The sequence below is a fragment of the Lithobates pipiens genome, unplaced genomic scaffold, assembly GCF_037356315.1.
Source record: "Lithobates pipiens isolate NorthernLeopardFrog02 unplaced genomic scaffold, aLitPip1_a1.2 Scaffold_8, whole genome shotgun sequence".
Taxonomy (NCBI): domain Eukaryota; kingdom Metazoa; phylum Chordata; class Amphibia; order Anura; family Ranidae; genus Lithobates; species Lithobates pipiens.
Genome location: NW_027507903.1, coordinates 219,496,402 through 219,522,865, shown reverse-complemented (window position 1 = coordinate 219,522,865; position 26,464 = coordinate 219,496,402). Strand labels below are relative to the sequence as shown.

The 26,464-nt window shown below is 41.6% G+C and overlaps 1 protein-coding gene across 1 annotated transcript in view; it reads right to left on the bottom strand.

Annotated features, from left to right (window-relative positions):
* The window catches only part of PNPLA8 (patatin like domain 8, phospholipase A2), a 131,352-nt gene that overhangs the window by 81,579 nt on the left and 23,309 nt on the right, over positions 1-26,464 (bottom strand). Inside the window, exons 5-6 of the mRNA XM_077472060.1 lie at positions 25,198-25,292; positions 10,865-11,036 (exon numbers count right to left, since the gene is read on the bottom strand). Of these exons, the coding sequence (XP_077328186.1) occupies positions 10,865-11,036; positions 25,198-25,292 (267 nt within the window). The remainder of the gene's footprint in view (positions 1-10,864; positions 11,037-25,197; positions 25,293-26,464) is intronic.

The window sequence follows — 26,464 nt, the reverse complement described above, 5'->3', positions numbered from 1 at the left end:
TCTGTTCTGAACTGTCCCACAGTAGTGCTCCTTTCCCTAATAATTGTAGAAAGACAGAGTAGCTGCCATTTTCTCTTTTTGGTGCGTCTGATACACACTTGAGAAGTGTTTAGCTTCCTGCTTTGTACAGGTCTGGATTATACAAGTGTTTCTGAACCTCTAAGGAAGATGTCCTGTAGTCCAAATGACTGAGGAGAGTGAGAACACTGCATTGAATTCACTGAAGGTCAATCAGCCTAGTTATACTCCTGGATGAAGGCTTATGGACTGTCAGGATCATCAGGTATTTAAAGAAACAAGCTTTACCTAGGTTGATTTATGCAACATCATGCATTTGTAAGTGCAGATCAACTAGATGTTTTTCAATTTTGGGTACACCAGTTATACTTTACGATCGATGGTATCTATACTGGATTACGAGGCTGTGAGCCCACCAGCATGTGAATGAGTGTTGTTGGAGGCTGGTGTTTTTTTACGAAACAGGCACGCCTATTCTTTTGGAGGACACTTTCTCTTTGGAACTTCAGCCTAATAAACCCAGTTCATCTCCATGAATATACACCTTTTAAAAAATAAAAAATAAGGATCAAGAAATCAACTTAGCAAACCTTAAAGTGATTGTAAATTCTAGTTATTTTTCTATAAAAATAATAAACATGTTATACTTACTTGCCCTGTGTAGTGCTTTTGCACAGAGCAGCCCAGGTCCTCCTCTTCCAGAGTCCCTCCTTGGGTCTCCTGGCCCCTCCCTCCTGTTGAGTGCCCCCACAGTAGGCATATTTCTATGGGGGCAGCCGAGCTAAGCTGAAGCTCCATGCCCATTCAGACATGGGGCCCCTGTTTGGCCCCTCCCCCTCTCTCCCGATTGGCTAACTGACTTTGATTGACAGCAGTGGGAGCCAATGCGGTGCTGGTGTGTCTCAGCCAATCAAAAGGGAGAGGGGGCTGGGTCGAACTGGGGCTCCATGTCTAAATGGACACACGGAACTGCAGCTCAGCTCTGCTGCCCCTACAGAAAGACGGAGGCACTCGTGGACATTGCTGGATAGAGATGGGGCTCAGGTAAGTATTAGGGGGTGCTGGGGCAGCTCCCTGCACACAGAAGACTTTTTATCTTAATGGATAGAATGCATTAAGATAAAAAATTAAGATAAAAAAAACTTTTGCCCTTTATAACACCTTTGACATATAACTAAGAGGCAAAACTTTTTTTTTACTTTTGGATAGAGTGCAGCAGGATTAGATGTGTCAGTTTTTATTGCTGTCTGTGTCGTCATTTTCATTTGTCCTGTTAACCACTTTCAGACCGGACCATTTTGCTGGTAAATGACCAGAGGTCTTTTTACACTTTGGCACTGCGCTGCTTTAACTGGTAATTGCGCGGTCATGCAATGTTGTACCCAAACAAAATTTGCGTCCTTTTCTTCCCACAAATAGAGCTTTCTTTTGATGGTATTTGATTGCCTCTGCGATTTTTATTTTTTGCGATATAAACGTAAAAAGACCGCAAATTTTGAAAAAAAATGATATTTTCTACTTTTTGTTATTAGAAAAATCCAATAAACTCAATTTTAGTCATACATTTAGGCCAAAATGTATTCAGCCACATGTCTTTGGTAAAAAAAAAGTCAATAATTGTATATTTATTGGTTTGCGCAAAAGTTGTCACATCTACAAACTAAGGTACGTTTTCTGGAATTTACGCAGCTTTTAGTTTACGACTGCCTATCTCATTTCTTGAGGTGCTAAAATGGCAGGGCAGTACAAAACCCCCCCAAATGACCCCATTTTGGAAAGTAGACCCCCTAAGGAAATTGATAAGAGGCATGTTGAGCCCATTGAATATTTTATTTTTTTGCCTCAAGCGATTGAATAATGACAAAAAAAATTTTTTTTTTTTTTTTTTACACAAAGTTGTCACTAAATGATATATTGCTCACACATGCTATGGGCGTATGTGAAATGACACCCCAAAATAAATTCTGCTGCTTCTCCTGAGTACGGGGATACCACATATGTGGGACTTTTTGGGAGCCTAGCCGCGTACGGGGCCCCGAAAACCAAGCACCGCCTTCAGGCTTTCTAAGGGCGTAAATTTTTGAGTTCACTTCTCACTACCTATTACAGTTTTGAAGGCCATAAAATGCCAAGATGGCACAAAACCCCCACAAATGACCCCATTTTAGAAAGTAGACACCCCAAGCTATTTGCTGAGAGGCATGTTGAGTTCATGGAATATTTTATATTTTGCCACAAGTTGCGGGAAAATTACAAACTTTTTTTTTTTTTTTTTTTTCTTCACAAAGTTGTCACTAAATGATATATTGCTCACACATGCCATGGGCATATGTGAAATGACACCCCAAAATAAATTCTGCTGCTTCTCCTGAGTACGGGGATACCACATATGTGGGACTTTTTGGGAGCCTAGCCGCGTACGGGGCCCCGAAAACCAAGCACCGCCTTCAGGCTTTCTAAGGGCGTACATTTTTGAGTTCACTTCTCACTACCTATTACAGTTTTGAAGGCCATAAAATGCCAAGATGGCACAAAACCCCCACAAATGACCCCATTTTAGAAAGTAGACACCCAAGCTATTTGCTGAGAGGCATGTTGAGTCCATGGAATATTTTATATTTTGCCACAAGTTGCGGGAAAATTACAAACTTTTTTTTTTTTTTTTTTTTTTTTCACAAAGTTGTCACTAAATGATATATTGCTCACGCATGCCATGGGCATATGTGAAATGACACCCCAAAATAAATTCTGCTGCTTCTCCTGAGTACGGGGATACCACATATGTGGGACTTTTTGGGAGCCTAGCCGCGTACGGGGCCCCCGAAACCAAGCACCGCCTTCAGGCTTTCTAAGGGCGTTACAGTTTTGAAGGCCATAAAATGCCAAGATGGCACAAACCCCCCCCAAATGACCCCATTTTGGAAAGTAGACACCCCTAAATTTAGGGGTACACTAGTGAGACTAGGTAATAAATGGCGGGTGCCCTGAAACTATAAAAAAATAACTAACCAACCAGCGTCACCTGTAACAGTTATATGGTGATCACTGGTGAAAGGGTTAACTAGGGGGCAATCAGGGGGCTTTATGCGGTAGTATATGGGGGTCCCTGGCGCTATAAAAAGCTGCGGCGAACCTAAATACCTACCTGCCTAACTAGCGTCACCTGTGACACTAATACAGCGATCAGAAAAACGATCGCTTATTAGGCTGGGTTCACACTGGAGCGATGCGGGAACGCCACGAATGCGCGGCGGGTTCCCGCATCGCATGCCTCCCGGCGGCAGTTCACACTGCCCTATGCGAACTGCTGGGAGTGTCAGTGAAATGTTACTGACACCCCCAGATCAGTTCGCATATCGCAGTGCGATCTGCAAACTCGGATCGCATGGTGTGAACACCCATGCGATCCGATTCTGCTGCGGGCCAAAAAAAGGGTCCCGTGCGAATTTGCGGCGGGTGCGGCGGGTGCGGCGAATGGCTGAACTCGAATCGCACAGAGATCGGATGTGATTTGCACTGCAGTGCGGTGCGAATCACATCCGTTCTCAAACCGCTGCAATGTGAACCCAGCCTTAGTGACACTGGCGACGGGGGGTGATCACGGGGTTAAACCTTTATTGGGGGGGTTAGGGGGGTACCTTAGAACTAAAGGGGGCTAACCCTAACTGCCCTAACAGTTATTAGTCACAAATGACACCCGCCGGGTGATCAGGGGGTTAAACCTTTATTAGGTAATAAATGGCGGGTGCCCTGAAACTATAAAAAAATAACTAACCAACCAGCGTCACCTGTAACAGTTATATGGTGATCACAGGTGAAAGGGTTAACTAGGGGGCAATCAGGGGGCTTTATGCGGTAGTATATGGGGGTCCCTGGCGCTATAAAAAGCTGCGGCGAACCTAAATACCTACCTGCCTAACTAGCGTCACCTGTGACACTAATACAGCGATCAGAAAAATGATCGCTTATTAGGCTGGGTTCACACTGGAGCGATGCGGAAACGCCGCGAATCCGCGGCGGGTTCCCGCATCGCATGCCTCCCGGCGGCAGTTCACACTGCCCTATGCGAACTGCTGGGAGTGTCAGTGAAATGTTACTGACACCCCCAGATCAGTTCGCATATCGCAGTGCGATCTGCAAACTCGGATCGCATGGTGTGAACACCCATGCGATCCGATTCTGCTGCGGGCCAAAAAAAGGGTCCCGTGCGAATTTGCGGCGGGTGCGGCGGGTGTGGCGGGTGCGGCGAATGGCTGAACTCGAATCGCACAGAGATCGGATGTGATTTGCACTGCAGTGCGGTGCGAATCACATTCGTTCTCATAAACCGCTGCAATGTGAACCCAGCCTTAGTGACACTGGCGACGGGGGGTGATCACGGGGTTAAACCTTTATTGGGGGGGTTAGGGGGGCACATTAGAACTAAAGGGGGCTAACTCTAACTGCCCTAACAGTTATTACAGTCACAAATGACACCAATGCAAAAAAAAAAAAAAAAATGACATTGGTGTCACTGTGACTGGGGGGCAGGGGTAATTGGGGGGGTGATCGGGGGGTAAAGGGGGGGTGTGAGTGTGCCTGGCATGTTCTACTGTGTGTGTAGAGTGTTGGTGCAACTTACTGATCCGCTCTCCTCCGTGTCGGAACGAAAACTACCGACACGGAGGAGAGAATACATCACTTCCTCTCCTGTGTTTACATTACAGGAGAGGAAGTGATGTCACCGGGGATTTCCATTCGTCGAGAGCGATCGCGAGGGGGTGGCCATGAATGAATGGCCGCCCCCTCATCCCGGATCGCTCTCGAAGGAATGCCGACCGCCGCAGGCACCGGGGGGGGGCCCGATCGGGCCCCCCACCCGCGGGCAGGCAGGGACTTATATATACGCCCATATGCCTGCCCGTGCCATTCTGCCGACGTATATCGTCGTGCGGCGGTCGGCAAGTGGTTAACCATTATCATTGAAAGTGAAAGTAAAAGTCCAAAATTTTGGGTTGTCCCCAGAAAAGTAAGAAGGGGGAAATCTTCTAATGGGGACACTAGTTCTGGTGATCTGGGGGTCCCTAAGGAATTCCCTTAATTTGCTCGGATTTCCTCCTCTAACTTCCTGTTCGGCTATGGAAGTGAAGGCAAATCTCCGCAATGAGAGACAGATGGTGAAAAAAAAAAATCTGTATGTTATAACTCTCCCTTTCTCTATCAAAAAAAAAATAAAAAAAAATAAAAAATAAAAAACACACACACACACACACACACACACACACAAGCTTTGCCTATAGTTCACATTTAAAACATAAGGTTTTACATCCCAAAGTAGTAATAGCTGCAGGAAGAACCAAACACTTTAACCGCTTGTCGATGGCCACACGCAGATGTACGTCAGCAGAAAGGCACATGCAGGCAAATGGGCGCACTCGATGTTCTCCGGCGGCCCGCAATTGCGGTGTGGAGAGGTAGAATGGAGAAACGCCTTTGTAAACAAGGCATTTCCCCATTCTGCCTTGTGTAATGACAGATCTACTGCTCCCCGTGATTGGGAGCAGTGATCGCTGTCATATCCTAGGTAGCACCTCCCCCCTACAGTTAAGTCCCATACACACTAACAGATTTTCTGCAGATGATTTTTTCCTTCAGATTTACCAAAACCATATAATATGAGGTCAAACCTTAGGAATTTCAATTTGTATGCAATCAGGCAGGCACTATATTGTTTTGGTAAATCTGAAGGCAAAAATCAGCAGAAAATCTGATAGTGTGTATGGGGCTTAAGAATCACTCCCTAGGACACACTTAACCTCTTCTTTGCTCCCTAGCGGTTAACCCCTTCACTGCCAGTGTCATTTACAGAGTAATCAGTGCATTTTTATAGCACTGACCGCTGTATAAATGACAATGTTCCCAAAATAGTGTCAAAAGTGTCCAATGTGTCTGGCATAATGTCACAGTTACGATAGAGAGAGAGATATATATATATATATATAAAAAAAATCAGATCGCCGCTATTACTAATAAAAAAAATGCTAGAACTGTTGCGCAAACCAATCAATATATGGTTATTACGATTTTTTTTTTACCAAAAATAACATCGGCCTAAACCGAGGGAAATTTTTTTTTAATATATATTTATGGGGAATATTATAGCAAAAAATAAAAAAAATTGTGTTTTTTTTTTCAAAACTGTCATAATAAAACCGCAGAGGTGATCAAATACCATCAAAAGAAAGCTCTATTTGGGGGGGGGGGGGGGAAGGACGTCAATTTGGTTTGGATACAACGTCCCACGACCGTGCAATTGTCAGTTAAGGCGACACAGTGCCGTATTGAAAAAAAAGGCTTGGTCAGGAAGGGGGTAAATCCTTATAGAGCTGAAGTGGTTAATATTTAAATTGCCCAGCAGTATCCCTACTGCCATTATTCATACCAATTCATGTGTGTCGCCACAGATTATTCTCTATATTCCTCCCAGCTGGTGCCAGGTCAGAACAGGACTCATGCACTGTGCCATATTGAAATCCTACAGTGAAGTTACATCTTCATGAACTTTGGGGCTTTGAGTGGCATAAGTAAAGAAAGAGCTATTCACCATACTGACTTGTCAAATGTATGTATCAGACCATGAGCTCATATTTGTGTAGTTTACAATTTACTTTGAAATAAGCTTTTAATACGCACAACTTTTAAAGATGTATGGCGTTATTTTAAAAAAGCCTATGTACTTACCTTTATGCTACTGTCCCCCTGCTGCTCTAAGCCTGAGAACTGAGCTATCGTCATACTTCTCTTAATTACCAAGACAATGCTATATTTATTAGTATATTACATTTCCAAGTAATATAGTAATGTATACAGATGGTATGCAGAATACAGAATGTAAAATAAATAGCAGTACCTTCTTAACACAAGGCATTTGAACTTCACTTACATCACAGACCCTGAAACTAAGAAGTTTATTCTTCATTTTAGAATAGTAGGCAAAGCCATAAAAATAATTTCATTATGCCCTGGCAGCCAGATCTACCTGGATCACCTGATTTAGCCTGTGTCTTCTGTTCCTGTTGAGTCGACTTGCTTGTGACTCTTCTTGCCTGCCGCTTGCATTAACTGCCTGAGCACTGAGTCTTTTTGCAAGCCCCAACCCTTTGCCTGGACACTGACTATTCTTGCCTACCTCATCTCCACCTGAATATTGACCAATCTTTACTTCTTCAGCCTCTGCCTGAGCTTTGGCCAGTAAAATTTCTGTTCCCCTGTCTCCTCATCATAGCCACTCCATTCCTGCTATCCCCTGGTTACTCAAACCCAACAGCCACAACTCGTTGACAAGTAGAAAAATAGTTCAGTGGCCAATAAAGCCACAACTCATCATGCCTTGGATGCTATGGTAAGCCCAAAGATTCCACTTAGACTCTGCATCTCCAATGAGCCTGTGTCACCTGCAAGGCGTGAAACACATAACAGCAAGTCACAGCCGAGACGCAGACTACTAAAAACAGTTCGCCACTCAATTTTAAGTAGCTCTCAGAACTGAAAATCTTGATACAAGAAGTTCAAAGAGGTACTTCCAGTTTGAGGACCACATCCAGTCTTTGGGCAGCCCAATGGTTGCCATAGTTATCTTTTCCAAAATTTCTGCCACAGCTACATCTCTTATGCTGGAACCCAAGTTCCTGCTTTTAAATAGTTACTCTGGAGGCGTTCCTGTCTGCTCCATCTCTCATTGCAGCCCAGACAGCTATGTGGGCAAACTCAAGAGGGTACAATAATATCCTTTCTTCAAGTTGAACCCTAGACCTGGGGTTTTTAGCTTATAGAGCAAGGGAATGAGACACCGACCGATGTTTCTTTGATCCTTTAACAAACTTCATGATGATCTCTGTCACTCAGCTACTACGGCGACAACCCTTTGCATTCTCCAGCAAGCCCAAAGACCAGCTAAGAGGCATATCGAAGATATCTGTAGATAATCAGCTACTACAAGCACAAGTTGCAGAAGATGGAAGCCTTCCCTTCCACCTGGGCTCCTACTGACCCATCTTATGTGACAGTCTCCTCTTTCACCAGCATCCCTTGACACAACTGAGTGCATGCAGTTAGTTGGGTTTATCTTGACCTACCCTGTCTCATGGAGAATGATAGCTTCCCCAGCAGTCTAAACTCTGATTTTACTTTCAGGCTTAGTTAGCAACTTTGTTTACTCCTTTGCACAAAGGCTCAATCTCTGCCTATTTTGTGTGGTTGGCCTTGATGTAATGGCTAATCCAGCAGCCATCTGAATACTTTCTACTACTCACAATCATTTCCCTGGGTAATCCAAAATTGCTTTTGACTTTCACCATAATTTCTTATCATCCTGGGTATGCCCCGATTACAGACCCATAATCAAAATATCAGTTGGTCCTCCAGAGAGATATCCTTTTTCCTCAGATTAAGGTCGCCAGTTTCATTAGTCAAACCTGGGAGCCTTCTCTGTGTGGAAATAAAGAGATCTCACTATTTTACTACTTTGATGCATTAGACAAGGAGGTGGTAAACTCTCCTCCTTTATACAATACCTATGAAAAAGTCCAATTGAACTTTAACCTAGGCCAAAATTGCACTAATCCAAAATTGCTATTAGTACTAGATCAATGAAAATCTGAATTTATGGGTCTATCGCTCCTGTAGGCAAAGGTATACAGTATTTTTTGTGGAAAAGACTGCTCTCTTTCTCTGTATCGACTACTGAACTCGAGATAGTAACAGTAAAGAAAGGGTACCCTCTTCCACTTGTAAGTGCTCTTTTTCAAAAATTGTTGACCGCTAAGATTTTTAACAAGTTTGATTTGCAAAGAACCTACAATCTTGATCTTGATGCAGATGAGTGGAAGACAGCCTTTTACATGCGGTTCTGTTGCTTCAAGTACAGCGTGATGCCTTTTTTGGCTCTAACTTCTCAGCAATGTCCCAACATGTTGTGAATGAGATCTTCAGAGATTTCATCAATGTGTTTACAGTCATAAATATATCTACGATATGCTGATCTTCTCATCTTCCCTAGAGTCAATTTCAAGATAGCCCATGATGTGCAAGTCTGCAAAAAGGACTCCCTTGAGTTCTTTCCCCTTTTAATCTCCAAACAAGGCATTGCCATTGGTACCCAAGGTTTCCGCAGTTCTGGAATGACCGACGCCTAATAAGATTGTGGTTTCTGGGGTTCCCTCATAGTAAGTTCATACAAAATTTTATGTGGGCAAGATTATTAGAGAACTTCGACAGCGGATAGGTGATCCTCTGTATTACTCCTGTAATGGTAAGCTCACTACTGTGGGTAGCCATATAAGCTTATATCACAAGTTCAAGCCCGAAGTAGTAAAATTCATGGTATTGGAGAGGACCCACGAGGAGACTGGAACCACTTGATCCTCCAACGGGAAACTGCATGGATAGAGCGACTCAGTGCTAATGTCCCCCCGGGCCTCAATGAAGTCCTAACATATAAGCCTTTCTTGTAATGCAACCTTGGGGACAACATGAACATACTGGCCCCCTTTGAGATATTGCGCGATATCCATAAAACTAAGTCCATTAGCCCCCCTTCTACATACTTACCCAGCCCTTCCCCCTTCTATCTCCCCCCCCCCCCCCCCCACTCGGCAAAGTCACATGCTGGAGAGTTGAACAGATGCTGGGTTGGGGGTATAAATAATGCGCACCAAGCGGCTCTAGGAATGGCAGCTACTACCTGGGGAAATTTATACGTCAAAACTGTTGTTGGCAAATCATGCATAACCTACTGCTATCATATTCAATCCTGCTCATCACTGGGGGGCATTTAAGCCTTTATGTAAATTCTCTAACATACCCTAAATTAGAGATCCCCTTCTGTGAACTTTATATGAGCTATACAGGAGAATAAACAAACCAAACTCTGAAGCAATATCTCAGGAGATTCTCCTCAGCTTCTCAAGACAATTAGACCTCTCTTATCCCAATGGCAGTTTGCTTTCAACAATACCTCACACTCTGCCACCTTGCATTCTCCGTACTTCTAATTTCGGATTTCAACCATCTTCTCTTTGCACAGGGTCTACTGAATCTACACATCCCAATGTGCCAAATGGGATTACTTTTTTTAACTTTAAACGTGTAGAAGTTTCAGTATTTGCTGTCCCAAGCTCAAACTAGAGTAGACAAAAAGAGGTGGGGGATTGCCTTTCCTTTAAACCTGGAGGGTTGGCATGGTTTTCAACCACCAATTTGAAATATTGGTGATGTTTATGCTTCACATGACCCTTGTCACTTGCCGGAGCGCCACTAGTAACAATAACAGAGCCATTTATTTCAAACTTCCTACAGCAGTTTTAGACTAGTTGACCAGCATCTTTACAACGTACAGAAAAACATTTGACTTATATAGAGTAAGCCTTATGGACTGCCACAGCTGTACAACCAAACTGGTTATGACAGGCCAAAAGCAAGTAAAGTGAGATTAATCTGTATTTACCTCAAACATTAAACTGTGTGCAGATATTGTAGAAAAAAAGAAAAAAAAAATACCCAAAAAAACTAACTTCCACATAACTAAGGTAGTGTGTCCAGAATTGACAACTTTACTAACAACTAACATTTACAGATCTTCAGTTTACAGAGTGTGAAGATGCATTAAGGAAATTACTGTACATAAATGCACTAAGACTGGAGGGTTAGCATTAATCCATTCTGTATTCTACATTTATTTTTAACACAATGAAATACTAAGTGAAGGTAAGGCCTAGTGTTTGTCTGTGTTAAGGCAACTGAACTAAAAAATACCCTGACCAAAATCCCCACATGAGCATGTCCTTAAGAAAGCAATCTGCATACTTACTTGAGCAATTTTTCCCACATTTCGCTGTCATAATAGGCATGGTTCCAACCCATCTTCATTGTTCCCAAAATAACATTCTGTTTGAAGACATCGCTTCCCAGCTTACGATACATTTCTTCACAATCATCCAGTGAGATGTGAAATAAACCCAACATAAAGGCCAGTATAGCTCCTAGGAAGAAAGAAGCTAGTTGTTAAACATACCTAAAATGTGTAGACTATGTCTGAAGAAATATCACATACATTAAAATTCACACAACCTATAACACAGACATACCACAATTGTAGAGCTGCATGATTAATTGTTAATGGAACGAAATCGCGATTCTAACCCCCATCCCAATCTTAAAACAGCATTTCCCCCGATTCTATGTAACAAGTGAAGAGAGTTTTCTGCTCACTTCTGAAAAAAAAAAAATCCAGGCAGCCTGCCAAGTTTATCTCAACATCGGAGATAAAGAGATACACTGTAATGTTTCCTTCTTAGATCAAAAGGCATGAACTTTGGTCTGTAAAGGAGGTCAGTTTAACCACTTAAAGACTAAACCTTTTTCAGACTTGTTGCTTATAAGTTAAAATCTGCAGGAAAATTACTTAGAACCCCCAAACATATACACATTATATATATATATATATATATATACACACACACACACACACACACACACACACACACACACAGAGAGGTCGACCGATATATCGGCCGATATTTGCAGTTTTTTTAATTAATCGGCATCGGCCGATTGAGCTGATAAAAAGGCCGATTTAGAACTACAGCGCGACTTGGAAATTACTTCTGTAATAGAAGTCAGTGTAAGTTGCCTGAGTCTTCATAGAAGGGACTTCTCTCCTCTCTGGGCAGTCTGCCAAGAAAAGAACAAAAAGATGCAATGTTTACACTTCAATGAATGAACTCATCTCTGTGTGCAGAGTTCTCAGTTTAACCATTTAAAGACTAAATGTTTTCTGACACTTGTTGCTTACAAGTAAAAATCCTGTATTTTCTGCCAGAAAAATCACTTACACCCCCAAAAATTATATATATTTTTTTATCAGAGACCCTAGGGAATAAAATAGCGGTTGTTGCAATATTTTATGTCACACGGCATTTGCGCAGAGGTCTTTCACATGCAATTTTTTGGGGAAAAAAATACACTAAATGATTTAAAAAAAAAGAAAAAATGAAAAGAAAAAAAAACTAAAAAAAAAAAAAAAAAAAAAAACGTAAAGTTAGCCCATTTTTATTTTTTTTTCATCCAAAGGTTTTGACTACTTTTTTTATTTTATAGGCTGCTTTCACACTGGAGCGGGCAGGCGTTGATGGTAAAATGCTGCTAGTTTTAGCAGCGCTTTACCATCATTTTAGCGGTGCTATTCGGCTGCTAGTGGGGCGCATATAATCCAGCTAGCGGCCGAAGAAGAGGTTAAATGCGCCCGTGAAGCACTGCTGCCAAATCGCATTGCATGCGCTTCGGCAGTGGTGCCCATTAATATCAATGGGCAGGAGTGGTGGAGGAGCGGTATACACCACTCCAAACATGCTGCTTGCAGGACTTTTTTTTAACATCCTGCCAGTGCAACGCCTCAGTGTGAAAGCACTCTGTCTTTCACACAGACTGCAGCGGAGCAGTTTTGCAGGCACTTTACAGGTGCTATTTTTAGCCCAAAAGCGCCTAAAAAAAAACAACCCAGTGGGAAAGGTGTCGGTTTTATGAGATGAAGGGGGATAAAAAAAATAAATAAATAAATCGACCTAACATATCGGCCCAAAAAAAAAAAAAAACAAAAAAAAAAAATGGCATCATATATCGGCCATCGGCCGCCACGATTTCTAAATATCGGCATCGGCCATAGAAAAACCCATATCGGTCGACTACACACACACACACACACTATATATATATTTTAGCAGAGATCCTAGAGAATAAAATGGCGGTTGTTGCAATATTTTATGTCACACTGTATTTGGGCAGCTCTCTTTCAATTTTTTTTTTTGGGGGAAAAAATAAACTTTAATGAATTAAAAAAAACTAAACAGTAAAGTTAGCCCAATTCTTTGTATAATGTGTAAGATGATGTTACGTCACCAGAATCGTGATCTTTATTCTAAGCAAAAATAAATAAATTGTGATTCTCATTTAAGCCAGAATCGTGCAGCTCTACACCACTGCAGATAATCTGCCATTCTAAGCAAAAGCTTTGTTTATATACAGAAATGCTGCTCTGCCCACTGCATGCTACACCGTAGCTAAGTACATTATATTCAGACGCCACCAGTGACTCTCTTATAGGGATTTAATAAGCTAAAACAATCATAGTATACGGATTAGAGAGGCACACATGGGATTAATGAACTAAAACCCAGGAAAGGGGATTCTGTCTCACAATATATACATTAAATAATACATAGTCTGGTTCAGAGGATTTCTTTTTTTTTTTCACAATCTGAAAATATATTATATATAAAATTTAAACAAGATCTGTAGGTGGTTAGCAATATTTTGGTCATTATTTTTACACATTTAATGGACAGTTCAGTGTTGATAATCAGCAAATTTGTTTTTAACATAATATTGTTATGATTGCCTCCAAAAGGGCATGTCAAAACCATTGGATACGCTTTTTTTTCCCCCACAAAATCCCTTCCCCAAATACAGTATAATACCAGACTGAAAGGTGCTCTGCAAATATGTGCTACTACTGCCATCTAGTGTATGTGATCTACACGTCACAGAGGCCTAGTAAAGGACGCTCGTTTCAGCCTCCTTCTCCTTAACACTCAAAATATCAGTGGTAGATTTATACATTATTAGAGCATATACACTATTTATCAAAGTCTTCTGCTTGTTAAAAAGCAGGATGTTTTTGAAAATGAAGGGCTGTTGGAATCTGTAAAATGTACACCATTGAATTACTATCACCTTCATTGTACTATGAGAGCAGAGGATGCTCTCACGTCAACTTCTGTGTACCAAATACCACCATAATCAATGTTCTTGAGCTTACCATTACTTTATTATTTTGATAGTACATCTCATCAGAGAGCAGAGCAAGGAAACTAAAAGCCCCATACACACTATCAGATTTTCTGCTGATTTTTTTCCTTCAGATTTACCAAAACCATATAATATAAGATCAAACCTTAGGTGTATGCAATCAGGCAGGCCCTTGCACTACATGGTTTTGGTAAATCTGCAGACAAAAATCAGCAGAAAATCTGATAGTGTGTATGGGGCTTAAGGCTCCATGCACACTGAAGCTCATAAATGGCCGTTTTTTGGGGAGTTTGGGCATTTTTTTTTTTAACAGCCTATAAACTCCCCTCTATGTTATCCTATATGTCCATGCACACATGGACGTTTTTGGAGGTTTATCAGCAGTGGAGTATTGTCTGATTGGCCTAAAATCGCATTCAGGAGCTGTTTTTCTGACCACAAAAAATGCTTAAAACCAATAAACGCGCATTAACACCGATGAACGTCAAAAAACGCTCAAAAACGTGGCTCGCCAGCTTTTAACATTTTTGATCCATTGAAAAAAAAAAAAGGCTAAAAAACGCTAATAAACACTATGGCAAAAATGTTGAAAAACTCACTGCAAAGCTACTGTCATTTTTATAACGTTATTTTAACGTCCAGTGTGCATGAGGCCTTAGAATACTATTATAAACTACAGACTATCACAATATGGTTTTTCATAATAAAACAGCTTTTAGTGGTATGTTTATGATAATATACTATATAGTGGCTCAAGATTGCTGTAATGTGCTCTAAAATTAGCCAACAACATGCGCACAACACCTCTTTTGGTAACAGAATCCAGATCTCAGGACTACAAAACAGACATTTTTACCACTTAGACACAAAAGTGGAACTTCTGCTCATTTGTCTCCTCTCCCCCTCCTTTTGGGGGGGGGGGGGGGGAGACAGGAGACTTGTTATCCTGTTCCCACTTCCGGGAGTCCAGGCCGCAGCACGTGACATCATCGCGGGGCTCCCTGCTCCTTCCCATCGCCGGGCCAGTAAGAGGAGTGAGGCCTCGCACATGCGCAGTAGGGTTCCTGGCGTGAAGCCGTAAAGCCCCATACACACTATGAGTTTTTTCTGCCGATTACCAAAACCATATAATATGAGGTCAAACCTTCGTGGTTTCAATGTGTATGTAATCAGGCAGGCCCTTGCACTACATGGCTTTTGTAAATCCGGAGACAAATCAGCAGAAAAACTGATAGTGTGTATAGGGCTTAAAGCTACATTGCCGGGTACCCTTACCCGCAATGATGGAGGCAGCACCCGACAGCTGATGGAAACATCAGCTGCCGTGCCGACATCGCTGGACTCCAGGACAGGCAAGTGTCCTATTATAAAAATGCAGCTGCTGGCTTTTAACAACAACTCATCTTGATCATGTACCTGCTTATAAATGTCATTATCTTATGAAATCATTTTACTAATTAAAAGTCAACTTCCAATGGAATTTGTTTCAACAATTGCATCATGTATTTGGAGAATAATTTGAATTCTGTCTGTATAATAAATTTCTATCTCATGCATTTTTCATGATTTTCATGGCCTCACACAAAGTCCCATGACCATAGTTCTTTCCATACATACATATATCAGGGATGGAGGACTGTGGTTGTGTCAGATCAGAGGGAACAATTTGCTCTGAGGTATTGGTTAGGTTGTGGTATGATGGCAGACATTTTAGTGAATTCTTTGCAAGATGGATTTGTATACTTTGTTATTTCAATATACTTTGATCTCTTTGACACTTGGCTTGGTCCAGTTCAGCTTTTACACACAAAAAGCTTTGGCACGGGAAATCATGCTCAATGCCTCTGCTCCTGCCTGGCACTGTCAGTATTGCTTTGCCTGCACACCGAAGTGAATGGCTTTACCATATAGCTGCTCTGTACAAGCAGAAAGTGGCTGGAGCTGCTCCATCCCAGTTATTTTTTTTTTCAGTGCATTCTGAGATACAGAAACCTCGACTTTCTCTCCCCCAGTGACAGTAAACACTTTATAAATGCTTCACTAACATGCCATAAATGCTGTAGGGGCTGTTAAGATGCGTTTACAGAGCATTACCATTGAAATAAATGGAGGCACCTGACAAGTGTTGGTGCCCCATGAAAGCAACGTGCCATTTAAAGCGTAATTTTACCCATAACAACTTGAGAAAAAAAGAATGTTCTTTAGCAAAGAACATACATTCTACATTAATTATGCTACCAAAATTAGTGCGTGCTGTAAATTGCCTCCAGCATTGTTCCCGTTTCTTCTTGCAGGAGGCTACCATTTTGCTGAAGCCCAGAGCCCTTTCACACTGCACCGTCTAGGCCTCAGCCAGGACAGGAGGGGTTTAATTCACCTTTAAGTCAGTCAGCAGATTGGCCTCTACAAATTTGGCAGTGCCTAAAAATAGAGTCTCACCCTGTTCTGCACATGCTCAGTTGCTCCTCTATTACTGGATTTTAAACAGTATAGGCAAAAAGGGGTCAGCCTGAAGTGATCTAGCAGGACTTGCATTTTCTGACTAAAGTTTCACTTTAATTTTTAAATTGACACAACTCAGTACAATGCTGCCACTCAGAACAGTATTGTGTGATGTCAATGTAAAATCCATTGCAAGTATTGAAGGGGGGGTTATAAGGATTTAAAAATGCTGACTAAATGCTGCATAAAACACAGGGTATTGTCGCACGTGTGAACAAGCCCTAAAAGTGGATTAACCAATTTAGAAGCATGACATGATAAATGGGCATCAGTTTACACAGGCGTAACATTATCTTTCTTAATACAGAAAAAAATTGCGCTAAAACAACAAGTGTAAAAAATAGGCTTGTTTCTTAAGTGGTTAAAGTGGAGGGCCACTAATGTCAATTATGTCTGAAAAAGGTGTACTGATTATAACTAAATGTTTGTAAAACTTTATAAAAATACGACATGCATACATTATATATATATATATAGCGGAGGGCCACCCTAAAATAAAAATAGCATTAATATTCAAAAAAATAAATAAATAAAAGATTTTTTTTTTTAACTTACCAGAAACCCCTGTTAGGCAGTCTTCCTATTCTGCGGCTCTTCCTCCTCTTCGGCGAGCGGCCCCGTTGCCTTCTGGGATGTGTGTCCCCCAGAACACAATAGTAGGAAACGGGCACTCAAGCCGCAAGGCTCCACTGCCCATTTCCCTTAGTGAGGAAGGCGGCACCGGGACACGATACAAGGGCTGTATCGGCCTTGGGGGGCCAACATCGCGGGAGCCCTGGACAGGTAAGTGTCCTTATTAAAAGTCAGCAACTACAGTGTTTGTAGCTGTTAACTTTAAAAAAAAATATATGCAATATATGTGGCTAAGCAGTGCCCTAAAATCTACCTTCTAGTCTCTTTAGCCTCATAACTGTATATCTGCAGCGTAAGATCATCCCATCCCATCCTGCAGACATTCTCAGAAGATTTAGAGTATTTTTCTGAGCGCTGAATTGACTTAAAGCCTTAGAAGACTTATAGCTCAAGGATCGCCTTGCTCCCGCTTCATTCATTTAGTGCAGGGGTAGGCAACCTTTGAGAGGCAGAGGGCTACCTGAACAACATGGAAGAGATCAAAAATCACTGTGCCCCCCCATTTTTTTTTCAAAGAATTTAACTAGCAAGCCCCCAATAAAAAGTAAAGACAGCATAAAGAAAGCTTTGAAACATAAAACAAGATCAAACTAAATCAAAGTCACAAACAGGATAGATTTCTATTTATTTTTTATTTCCGTGTCAACACGGGCTCAACATTTCAAGTCCTGAGCTACTAGCCAGGTCTTCAGAGTTACTCGCCACCAGTTGCCCCACCCAACCTCTACCCTAATTCTGCCCCTAAACACGCCCTTGTAAATGATCTAATGAAATGACACTTAAATGTTTTAAGCAGAATTAAAGAGTTCCAGCCTAGGTCTAAAAAAAATAAAAAATCAGCAGGTACAAATACTGTAGCTGCTGACTTAATATTAGGGCACTTACCTGTCCAGTTAGCCTGCGATGACGGCACCCCAGCCGATCTTCGGATCGACTGCCAGGTGCTGCCGTCAAAATTCCTGGTAAGGGAACCAGACAGCAAAGACTTTTGGCTTCACTCATGGTTCCCTACTGCACAATGCGCGAAGCACTCTGCACTTTCTAATTGGGGGAAGTAGGAGGGCGAACAGGTCCCCTGTTCCTCGTTCCCCCCTGAAAAGGTGCCAAATGTGGCACTGGGGGAAGAAGCATATAAGCAAGAGTTCCACTTTTGGGTGGAATTCCTCTTCACGTTACAAAAAAAATTTAACAGCATCAACTTATTAACATAAAGCATATCAGTGTCCATCAGCGCAGCCTCATCAGTACATGGGGATCACAGAGAGGAAATGAGAGCAGAGGCGGATCAACAGAACAGAGAGGATCATAGCTTGGATCTAAAAACCGACCGCTGTCAAAACAAAGTATAGCCTCCTGGATTGGCTCCTATGACAGACAGCACACTGGTCCAATAACAGGAACAGCAGCCAGCGTTTCAGATCCAAGCTGTATCACAGAGGGAGAGCCTCTCTGTGTGATCTAGCCGGCTCTTCCTGACTGACTGTTTCTGGCAGAAGCAGTGCAGCCTTTTTTACAGGACATCAGAGCGGCCTGGAAATTTTGAGGGCTGCCTCTAGAGCATGAAGCATCATTTCTGTTAGCTGCTTCGTGCCTCAGCCATCAGCATAAAATCACTTCTGACAAGTTTTCCTGACACCAAGTGACAAGTGGTGATAGGGAGGGAGCTCCAGCTGATTGACAGTGTCTGCTCTACTCCTGTGTGCCATGTGAAGGGGGGTGGGGGGTGTCCTCCGCAATCAGCCCCAGACCTCTCTTCACTGAGCTCTGCAAAGTATAACTTCTGCTCTCTACCCCCGGTTTTCTGACAGCTCAGACAAGCTTTATGATTTCTGCACCTTTAACTGATGTAGAGAAGAGAAGACTGCAGATACACATCCTCTTTTATAAGTTGTACCACTGTATCATCTGAGGGCAGCCACTTGACTAGGTATATGCAACACCGTAATGTCATCTTTTGGATCATGTGATGAGGTACACTTGTATTTAGGGTGTAACATGTGTCATTATGAAAATTGGACCCCCACACCAGCTACAGCAACTGTCTGTTGTGAAATTTGAGGCGTTTGAATTAATGAACCACAAGACCTGTCTGTCATATGAATTTGTAATTCTTAAGGGAACACAAAAGCAGCGACCACTGTACTTACAGTATCTCACAAAAGTGAGTACACCCCTCACATTTTTGTAAATATTTTATTATATCTTTTCATGTGACAACACTGAAAAAAATACCACTTTGCTACAATATAAAGTAGTGAGTGTATAGCTTGTATGACAGTGTAAATTTACTGTCCCTCAAAATAACGCAAAACACAGCCGTTATGGTCTAAACCGCTGGAAACAAAAGTGAGTACATCCCTAAGTGAAAATGTCCAAATTGGGACAAATTAGCCATTTTCGCTCCTCGGTGTCATGTGGCTCATTCGTGTTACAAGGTCTCAGGTGTGAATGGGGAGCAGTTGTGGTAAATTTGGTGTTATCCCTCTCACTCTCTCATGCTGGTCACTGGAAGTTCAACATGGTACCTCATGGCAAAGAACTGAGGATCTGAAAAAAAGAATTGTTGCTCTACATTAAGATGGTCTAGGCTATAAGAAGATTGCCAAGACCCTGAAACTGAGCTGCAGCATGGTGACGAAGACCATACAGGGGTTTAACAGGACAGGTTCCACTGAGAACAGGCCTCACCATGGTCAACCAAAGAAGAATCCCTCTTTTTTGATCTTGCCTTATATTGAATCCCTCCTTTTTTGATCCTGCCATTAATTGAATCCCCCCTTTTTTTCCTGCCATTTATCTTGACTTTACTTTGTTTTGTGACCACTAAGTATTTTACTTGAACATGAGTCTGCATTTTCACCTTCTTCTAAGGAATATATTTCTCCCTTGGAGTAATAAGGTCCTAATATCTCATGTAGCATTTTTTCTACACACTTCTTTTTTGCTCAACAAAATAACTTTTTATATTGCCTTTCTTTCCTCTCCCCATTCACATACAGGCTAAAAACAGGTGTAGTTTACCACTTGAATAATCTGTGGTATCAATTAAATATGCACATTTCCTGTGACACCAACCTGATAGGCCAATGGAGTTTGCATACGTGTGAGTGTGTAAATATTTTTTGCCATATCTGTTTGAAACTAGCTACGACTAAGGCTATTGCTGAAACGTGTCAGCTTTATTGTTTTATTGTCACTCTGTACCAATAAAAGGACACTTCAAGGATTACAGTTTTGCTGGCTCTTCTTACTACCAAAAGAAGTTGAGTGCACGTGCTCACCATCATATCCAGGAGGTTGTCTTTGGGAAATAGACATATGAGTGCTGCTAGATTTGCTGCAGAGGTTGAAGGGGTGGGGGTCAGCCTGCCAGTGCTCAGACCATACGCCGCACACTGCATCAAATTGGTCTGCATGGCTGTCATCCCAGAAAGAAGCTTATTCTAAACATGATGCACAAGAAAGCCTGCAAACAGTTTGCTGAAGACATACAGACTAAGGACATGAATTACTGGAACCATGTCCTGTGGTCTGATGAGACCAAGGTAAACTTATTTGGTTCAGATGTGTCAAGCGTGTCTGGCACAACCAGGTGAGGAGTACAAAGATAAATGTGTCTTGCCTACAGTCAAGCATGGTGGTGGGAGTGTCATGGTCTGGGACTGCATGAGTTCCAGCAGCGCTGGGGAGCGACAGTTCATTTAGGGAACCATGAATGACAACATGTACCGAGACATACTGAAGCAGAGCCATTTGGAGACTGGGCCACAGGGCAGTATTCCAACATGATAACGACTCCAAACACACCTCCAAGATGACCACCGCCTTGCTAAAAAAGCTGAGGGTAAAGGTGATGGACTGACCAAGCATGTGTCTAGACCTAAACCCTATTGAGCATCTGTGGGGCATCCTCAAACGGGAGGTGGAGGAGCGCAATGTCTCTAACATCCACCAGCTCTGTGATGTCACCATGGAGGAGTGGAAGAGGACTCCAGTGGCAACCTGTGAAGCTTTGGTGAACGCCATGTCCAAGAGGGTAAAGGCAGTGCTGGAAAATAATGGTGGCCACACAAAATATTGACACTTTGGGACCAATTTGGACATTTTCACTTGACATTATTGGCTGCGTGTTGAGTTATTTTGAGCGGACAGCAAATTGACACTGTTATACAAGCTGTACACTCACTATTTTACATTGTAGCAAAGTGTCATTTCTTTAGTGTTGTCACATGGAAATAGAGAATAAAATATTTACAAAAATGTGAGGGGTGTACTCACTTTTGTGAGGTACTGTATAGTTCATTAACATATCCTCCTTTTCTCTTAGGCCGCGTACACACGGGCGGATTGTCTGCCCAACTAAGTTCGTCAGACAATCCAACAGACAGTCCGTCCAAATTTTGAATGAACGGACTTGACCACACACGATGAACAGACAGTCCGCTGAAAACGTGCGCGATGACGTGTACAGCACGTACGACGGGACTAGAAAAACGACGTCCAATACACTGCAATGCAACCTTCGGCCGTGTAAATCCTTTCTGAGCATGCGCCATACTTAGTCCGTCCAACTTGCCTACACACGAGCGGACTGTCCGCTGAAACCAAGTTTGGACGGACAAAACCAAGTTTCAGCGGACAAAATTACGGAAATTCCGAAAGACAAAGTCCGTCAGACTGTCCGCTGAAAAAGTCAGCTGAAGCCCACACACGAGCGGATTGTCCGCTGAAACACGGTTCAGCGGACTAAGTTGGGCAGACAATCCGCCCGTGTGTACGCGGCCTTACTGGAAGTCTGTACCTCGGTACTGAAAAGGGACCTAGAGGAGGAGTCTGCAGGGGCCTGGCATTGTAACCGCAACCCACTGATCTTAATGGCAATGTTTTTTTTTAGCTCATTTGCAAAGCAAATAATTCACTTTTACTTACTAATTACTTAATACATTTTTGTAAAAAAGGTGGCCTTTAAAGAGAATATATAGTGTTTTTATTATAGTGGTCGAAGCTATAAAAAAATAAAACCTTTACAGTTTCCCTTTATTAAATTGGGTAAATATTAAATATCGTATTGTAATATTAAAGTGGTATTCTGTCCAGCCAGCAGGTTTACATCTTATTTTCACTCCCTCATTACACACTGCTGTAATGTCTTTGGTTTAGAGGCATTTGTTGCGACATTAATAGCTGACATTTCCACACTTCTAGGTTTCTATCAGGCAGAACAAAGGCCTCAAGGCAGGTTGCTTCTGCTGTGCTGTCGTTTTAGCTAACCCACAGTGCTCCTTGTCATGTATTATTTGTATACTTCTATATTACCTATAAACATCAGGTTAAAAAATAACATATTTAAAATAAATAAAAAACGGACAATACAATTGACAGCAAACCATTAGTTTCCCTAAATATTATATGGAAAGTATACAAACCCTTATACAGTGCCTTGCGAAAGTATTCGGCCCCCTTGAACTTTTCAACCTTTTGCCACATTTCAGGCTTCAAACATAAAGATATAACATTTTAATTTTTAGTGAAGAATCACCAACAAGTGGGACACAATTGTGAAGTGGAACGAAATCTATTGGATTTTTGAAACTTTTTAACTAATAAAAAAAATGAAAAGTGGGGCGTGCAAAATTATTCGGCCCCCTTGCGTTAATACTTTGTAGAGCCACCTTTTGCTGCGATTACAGCTGCAAGTCGCTTGGGGTATGTCTCTATCAGTTTTGCACATCGAGAGACTGAAATTCTTGCCCATTCTTCCTTGCAAAACAGCTCGAGCTCAGTGAGGTTGGATGGAGAGCGTTTGCGAACAGCAGTTTTCAGCTCTTTCCACAGATTCTCGATTGGATTCAGGTCTGGACTTTGACTTGGCCATTCTAACACCTGGATACGTTTATTTGTGAACCATTCCTTTGTAGATTTTGCTGTATGTTTGGGATCATTGTCTTGTTGGAAGATAAATCTCCATCCCAGTTTCAGGTCTTTTGCAGACTCCAACAGGTTTTCATCCAGAATGGTCCTGTATTTGGCTGCATCCATCTTCCCCTCAATTTTAACCATCTTCCCTGTCCCTGCTGAAGAAAAGCAGGCCCAAACCATGATGCTGCCACCACCATGTTTGACAGTGGGGATGGTGTGTTGAGGGTGATGAGCTGTGTTGCTTTTACGCCAAACATATCGTTTTGCATTGTGGGCAAAAAGTTCGATTTTGGTTTCATCTGACCAGAGCACCTTCTTCCACATGTTTGGTGTGTCTCCCAGGTGGCTTGTGGCAAACTTTAGACAAGACTTTTTATGGATATCTTTGAGAAATGGCTTTCTTCTTGCCACTCTTCCATAAAGGACAGATTTTTGCCCTATGGACAGACTCTCCCACCTCAGCTGTAGTTCTCTGCAGTTCATCCAGAGTGATCATGGGCCTCTTGGCTGCATCTCTGATCAGTCTTCTCCTTGTCTGAGCTGAAAGTTTAGAGGGACGGCCAGGTCTTGGTAGATTTGCAGTGGTCTGATACTCCTTCCATTTCAAAATGATCACTTGCACAGTGCTCCTTGGGATGTTTAAAGCTTGGGAAATCTTTTTGTATCCAAATCCGGCTTTAAACTTCTCCACAACAGTATTACGGACCTGCCTGGTGTGTTCCTTGGTCTTCATGATGCTCTCTGCGCTTTCAACAGAACCCTGAGACTATCACAGAGCAGGTGCATTTATACAGAGACTTGATTACACACAGGTGGATTCTATTTATCACAATCAGTCATTTAGGACAACATTGGATCATTCAGAGATCCTCGCTGAACTTCTGGAGTGAGTTTGCTGCACTGAAAGTAAAGGGGCCGAATAATTTTGCACGCACCACTTTTCAGTTTTTTATTTGCTAAAAAAAGTTTAAAAATATCCAATAGATTTCGTTCCACTTCACAACTGTGACCCACTTGTTGGTGATTCTTCACAAAAAATTTAAATGTTATATCTTTATGTTTGAAGCCTGAAATGTGGCAAAAGGTTGAAAAGTTCAAGGGGGCCAAATACTTTCGCAAGGCACTGTATTGAGTAAATAGTACGCTATTGGTAATACCTTCATACACGTTGGTTAGCAGATTTTATGGCCTATCTGTGAACAGTACATCATTTCAGTTCACAAACACTTTGGGATGTGTTGTTTAAGCAGCATGCTTCCCATCACACCAGAGAATCTTATTAGGACAGAGGACAGTACTCTGTGTCATGTTACACGACCCAGCTTCTTGTGAAATTTAGGTCAGAGACAGATGCACTGACATTCTGATGTGGAATATCCTAATATAACTAGAAATTTGTTGGTTCCAAAAAATATTGCAAGCTAGCTAGCATGGCTCAAAATTTCAAGTCCTGAGACACTAGCCAGGGCTTAAGAGTTACTCGCCACCAGTTGCACCACCCAACCCCTACACTGCCCCTAAATACACCCTTGTAAATTCTCTCATGAAATTACACTGTTAAATGTTTTATGCAGAATTACGCTCCAAAAATAAATATTAACAGCTTTAACATAAAGCATATCAGTGACCATCAACGCAGCCCATCATTGCCCATCAACGCAGGCTCATTAATGCATCAGAGGAATCAGGAGGATCTGCTGGTCTGGATCACACAGAGCAGCGATCCCCCGCTGAGACACGGCTTGTATATAAAAAGCCAACTGCTGTCAAACTAAGTCCCGCGCCTCTTAGACCAGCTACTCTAATAGACAGCACACTGGTCCAATACCTGTTCAGGAGGCAGGACTTTATGAATAGCCAGCCGCTGTTAGCACACTGGTCCAGGAGGCGGGACTTTGTCTGTCTGTCTATTAGAGTAGCATATATATATATATATATATATATATATATATATATATATATATACACATACATATACACACACACACACACACACACACACACTATAACAAAAGTGAGTACACTCCACACACTATTATAGCAAAGTGTAATTTCTGCAGTGTTGCCACATGAAAAGATATAATAAAATATTAACAAAAATGTAACAAAAATAAAAAATATATAAAACACACACAATTATACAGTATTTACAAAATTAAGTTTGTAACTTAGTTGCAAAAAGTTGCAATGTATGTTTACAGCTTTTGGCTTCATATTAGAACAGTGCTACACAGTTATTACTGCAGATATGGGAGAAAACATAATAAAATTAACAGACGTTACCTGTACTAACACCACAAATGTAATCAAAGAGAAGATGGATCGGTTTTCCTGTAAGTTCTTCTAACTTACGGAGAGTTTGTAGAGCTACTATGCCTCTGCAGAGATAAAAAGAAACGGTCACTGTTACATTGCAAATGAAAAAATAAAAATAAAAAATGGATCAAAAACACAAAATGTTTACCATGTAATATTTTAAACACTTGCAGGCGTCTAATGTACAGAAATGTCAGCTCTTTAAGTTGATATCCCAGGATGATGCCTGCAGCTATAGGCATCATCCCAGCAATGTTTTTTTTCAGCCACAGATTCCCTTTAATGTAAAAGCAATCCTAGCAGCCAATTATCTGCTGGATTGATTTTTTATTTTACAGACAGTGGGAGGGGTTGATACCAGAACGTTCCCAATCATCTCTATGGTATATGAAACCAGAAGCGATGAGTATTTAGTGAGCATAAGTGTTGAAAACTACAACTTTATATATGAAAACAGAGGCTACAAGTACTTCTTCACTTACCGTTTTGGCTGTTTGTTTACCGGCCATTACCAGCAAGAGAAAGCTTTGGATATAACCAATCAGAATTTGATCTGAAGCTTTCAAGGGCAGAATCAAGTAAAAAGATTACCTGTAAATGCCTATTTCTGATCACAAGGTGTGTTTACATTCCTTCTGACAACAAAAAGGAGTGAAAAAAAAAATAAAAGGGGGGGACAGTGTCAAAAAATAAAATGTATACCAATAAATTGTTGTTTTTTTTTTTTTTTTTAAATACCCATGTCTCCCATACTAATGCGCAAAGGCATAGGCCACGCTCGCATATGAGGTATTGTCGCGAACGTCAGAGAGAGAGCAATAATTCCAGCACTAGACCTCATGTGTAACTCTAAACTGGTAACCTGTAAAAGACTTTTCAAAACTTATACTATATGTAAGTGGAGGGGATTCAAAAGGAATACTAATATACAAAAAAAAAAAAAGTAAAACTCAAAATCATGCATGCCACAGATTTATAGACACAGATATATAAGAAGACTTCCGAAAATATTTGGTCCGGTCAACATCACATTAAATCAAATAGTCCATCTGCCAGTGGCTCAATAATGTAAAACCAATCCTCTAAACCACAAAAGACATCAATGAGAGTAGCCTAAATCACAAAAAGGGCTTGAAGCTAAATGTCTTGCTGAAGCTAGCCTTCCGATGAAGGATCACGTCATCTCAATCCCAATTTCCAGAATATGTTCAAGGGCTGCAAACTTCATGACACT